At 33.0% G+C, this 3,291-nt stretch overlaps 1 protein-coding gene across 1 annotated transcript in view; it reads left to right on the top strand.

Moving 5' to 3' along the window:
* Positions 1–3,291, top strand: part of JMJD1C (jumonji domain containing 1C) — a 317,954-nt gene that overhangs the window by 293,384 nt on the left and 21,279 nt on the right. Inside the window, exons 13-14 of the mRNA XM_006889056.1 lie at positions 2,592–2,775; positions 2,922–2,932. Coding sequence (XP_006889118.1) covers positions 2,592–2,775; positions 2,922–2,932 — 195 coding nt within the window. The remainder of the gene's footprint in view (positions 1–2,591; positions 2,776–2,921; positions 2,933–3,291) is intronic.

Consider the following 3,291-nt stretch of genomic DNA (forward strand, 5'->3'; position numbering starts at 1 on the left):
TTTTTTTTTTTTTTAAGTAACATAGATGCAACTAGAGAACATGATACAGAGCAAGATAAGGCAGGTATAAAAGGACCATTGTGATAGAAGGAGCTCTGGTGATTAGTGGTAAAATTTTGTGCTCCCAGCACAAACACATGTGGTTCAGATTCCCTAACTGTTTCACAGGGGAAAGATGGTCACCTCCTCCCTTGTAATTAACCACCTCTGAAAACCACTGGAGGGTAACTCAACAGTATATAACAACAACTGTAAGACCAGTACTGTAGGAAGATAGGAAGTATTTACACATAGAATTGATTTTGGAATGTTGTCAAGGATGGAGGCGGATACATAACTTGCAAGAATGGAAAGGCAATGTGTAAGCAATGGATAAGGTACTATAATTAATTCTATAATAATCTCTTAAAATAATAGTGCTATAAAAGCATGTTGGATTGTATATGGATGATGAGTGAAAGCTAATATGACTTGTGAACTTTCTCGCAAATAAAAACATTTTAAAAGATAATTATTTAATTTTTAAAAAATCAGAAAATGTGTGTGGTAAGTTTGTATTCTTTTTCCATACCTATTCAATGTGTGTGCTGCACAAATGATTTTGAGTATCTGAAGTTTATGAAAAAAAAAAGCATGGCTTCAAGATTAGAGGGAAACTCATCCGCAACCTACATCTATGCAGATAACATACCATGTTTGCAGAAAGAAAAGATGGTTAATTATCACCAACTGGAGAAGGTCAAAGACTACAGTCTTCTGAATGGTTTACCTCTCAACAAAAAGAAAATAAAAATCCTCACACGGGGAAATACCATGATAGAAGGAGAAAGATTGAATGATGATCTTATTTGGATCTACAAATCACACCCTTGATATTAGCAGTCAGGAAATCAAAAGTTGGTTGCATTGGGAGAGAGTAAGCAAAGAAAACCTATAAGGTCACTATTAGTCAGCTGATTTCAATGTCCATTAAGAATTACATATATTTTTTTAAAATCTTTTTAGAAAATTATTTCTTTTGAATTATTATTTATATAAAATTCCCTGGCAAATTTTCTTAACCAAATATTTGTAGATGACCATTGTTATGTATTTGTTAAGTTCTTTATATGCAAGTTCTCAATTTCCTTATTCTAAAACCATGAATGATATAAAATAGATGTTATAAATTTTTTTCAGATAAAGAATTATATGCTTGGATGAAATGTGTGAAGGGACAGCCTCATGATCATAAACATTTAATGCCAACTCAAATTATACCTGGTTCTGGTAAGTACATTATTTACTTAGAACAAAGCTTTTGGTTTCTCCGTAGAAGTCGTACAATACAATGGAGTGGTACGGTTTACCATGTATTAACCTGTTCTAATAGAATTGGAGAGAACATGAATTTGCCTGAACGTTCATATCTGATTGAGCTGTAGTGTGGAAGAAAATCAGGATAGCATAAGAAAATCTCTTCTATTCCTAATTATAAAAAACAATTAAACGTTCTGTAATCTTAAGAACTAGTTATATATATATATATTTTATATCTATATTAATATAGATATAAATATATTTGCTGTACAGAGCTAACTTGCGGTTCCTATGATGCTGAACACTGTGACACTAATGTGTCAAATGCAATAATAATTACCCACTGTGGACAGTGTTCGGTGGAGCTTCTCAATTCAAATAAACTTGGAGGCAGGAGTGGCATCCACTTCTGAAATGGCTTGCCCCCGGAAATTCTGTGAACACAGAAAAATGACAGTTACACAAGTGTTCAGGTCTTTCATTCATAGGGTTGCTATGAGTCGTCTATGACTGGAAGGCACTTAACAACAGTAGTACATTCATTACTCTGGAACAAAAAGTAATCAAAACTGGGAAATTTGAACATTTGCAGATTAAAGATAATACATCACCTTTATTTATTTATTTGTTTGGTGTGGTTTATCACAATTGTTAGAATTAATTATGTGTTTTAATGATCATAGTTGTTAGAATTGTATTGGCATCATGACTATTTAACTATGTGACTTTTTGGCAGCTAGCCTTTCTGAATATCTACATTAGAAAATAGAAATGAAAACTTCCCGGAAAGTATTTTGTTACTGTTGTGTACCATAAAGTTGGAACTAACCCATAGCTGACCCTGTGGCTAGTTTTCAGAGACATTTAATCAACTCCTTTGGGATTGTAGCAAAGCATCTTGCCACTAGGTCACCGGAGCTCCCTAGGAAATAAATTTGATAACAAATGTAAAGATCCTAGTATATCCTAAATAGACTCTACCTGTTAACTTCTTTCTTTAAAGTCAGTGGTAAGTATGTCCACAAGAGGGCTTTTTGCAATGGCCAGAAACGTTTTTGCTTCTCATGTATGAATGGATTGTTCGTAGTGTGCTAACATATAAGGATTTGATACCATTACACACCAAATTATTAGTACACAATACTAAATTTGACCGTCTACCTTACATGGAAATTATTTTTCATTTTTCACTCATGATCAGATGTGAGGCATGTAAAGAAATGACATGATCTTGACATTGCCATCACTGTTCTTGTATTTGCCTATAAGTTTTGGTTTCCTCTCAATTGCAGCCAAAATTGCCTGGAAAAGAGCAGTGAGAGGTGTTCGGGAGATGTGTGATGCATGTGAAGCAACACTGTTTAACATTCACTGGGTCTGCCAGAAATGTGGATTTGTGGTTTGCCTGGATTGTTACAAAGCAAAGGAAAGGAAGAGCTCCAGAGGTCAGTTATTATATAAAGTATACTTTTTTCTGTAATGTTCTTTCTAAACTTTAGGATCACCAATTTGAAAAATCAGCTTTGTTTGTTGTTCACCTTATTTATGAAAATTAAGAGACTTTTGTGAACTTTGTTTTAAAAATACAAGTAGTAATTGTTTATTACTGGCCATATTTTTAGAAAAATTTCGGGTTTTTTTAACTTTTCTATTGAGTCATGTGACCCCTGTATACAGTTCAAGAAGTTATTTTAAAAAATGGGTTACTCCAGTGTTTGAGAGAAAGTGAAAGCAATTTCAAGAATTAAATGAAACCAACAACAAAAAACTCTGTTTTAAGACTTGGGAATAAACTAATAACTTACTGAATAAACGTAATGAACATTAGCAAACGCATCTCCTCAAAATGCAAAAGAAAACAAAGTCTTAGAAAACAATAGCAGTTAAAGAAATGGTATGGAAAAGCATAAAAAAAAATTAACAGAAATTGGCAACACAGTGAAAGATAATACAGTCTGAAACACTGTATAACATAAATGCAACTTAAGCAAT

The sequence above is a fragment of the Elephantulus edwardii genome, unplaced genomic scaffold (genome assembly GCF_000299155.1).
Source record: "Elephantulus edwardii isolate Elephantulus edwardi_28Jun2011 unplaced genomic scaffold, EleEdw1.0 scaffold00074, whole genome shotgun sequence".
NCBI lineage: Eukaryota > Metazoa > Chordata > Mammalia > Macroscelidea > Macroscelididae > Elephantulus > Elephantulus edwardii.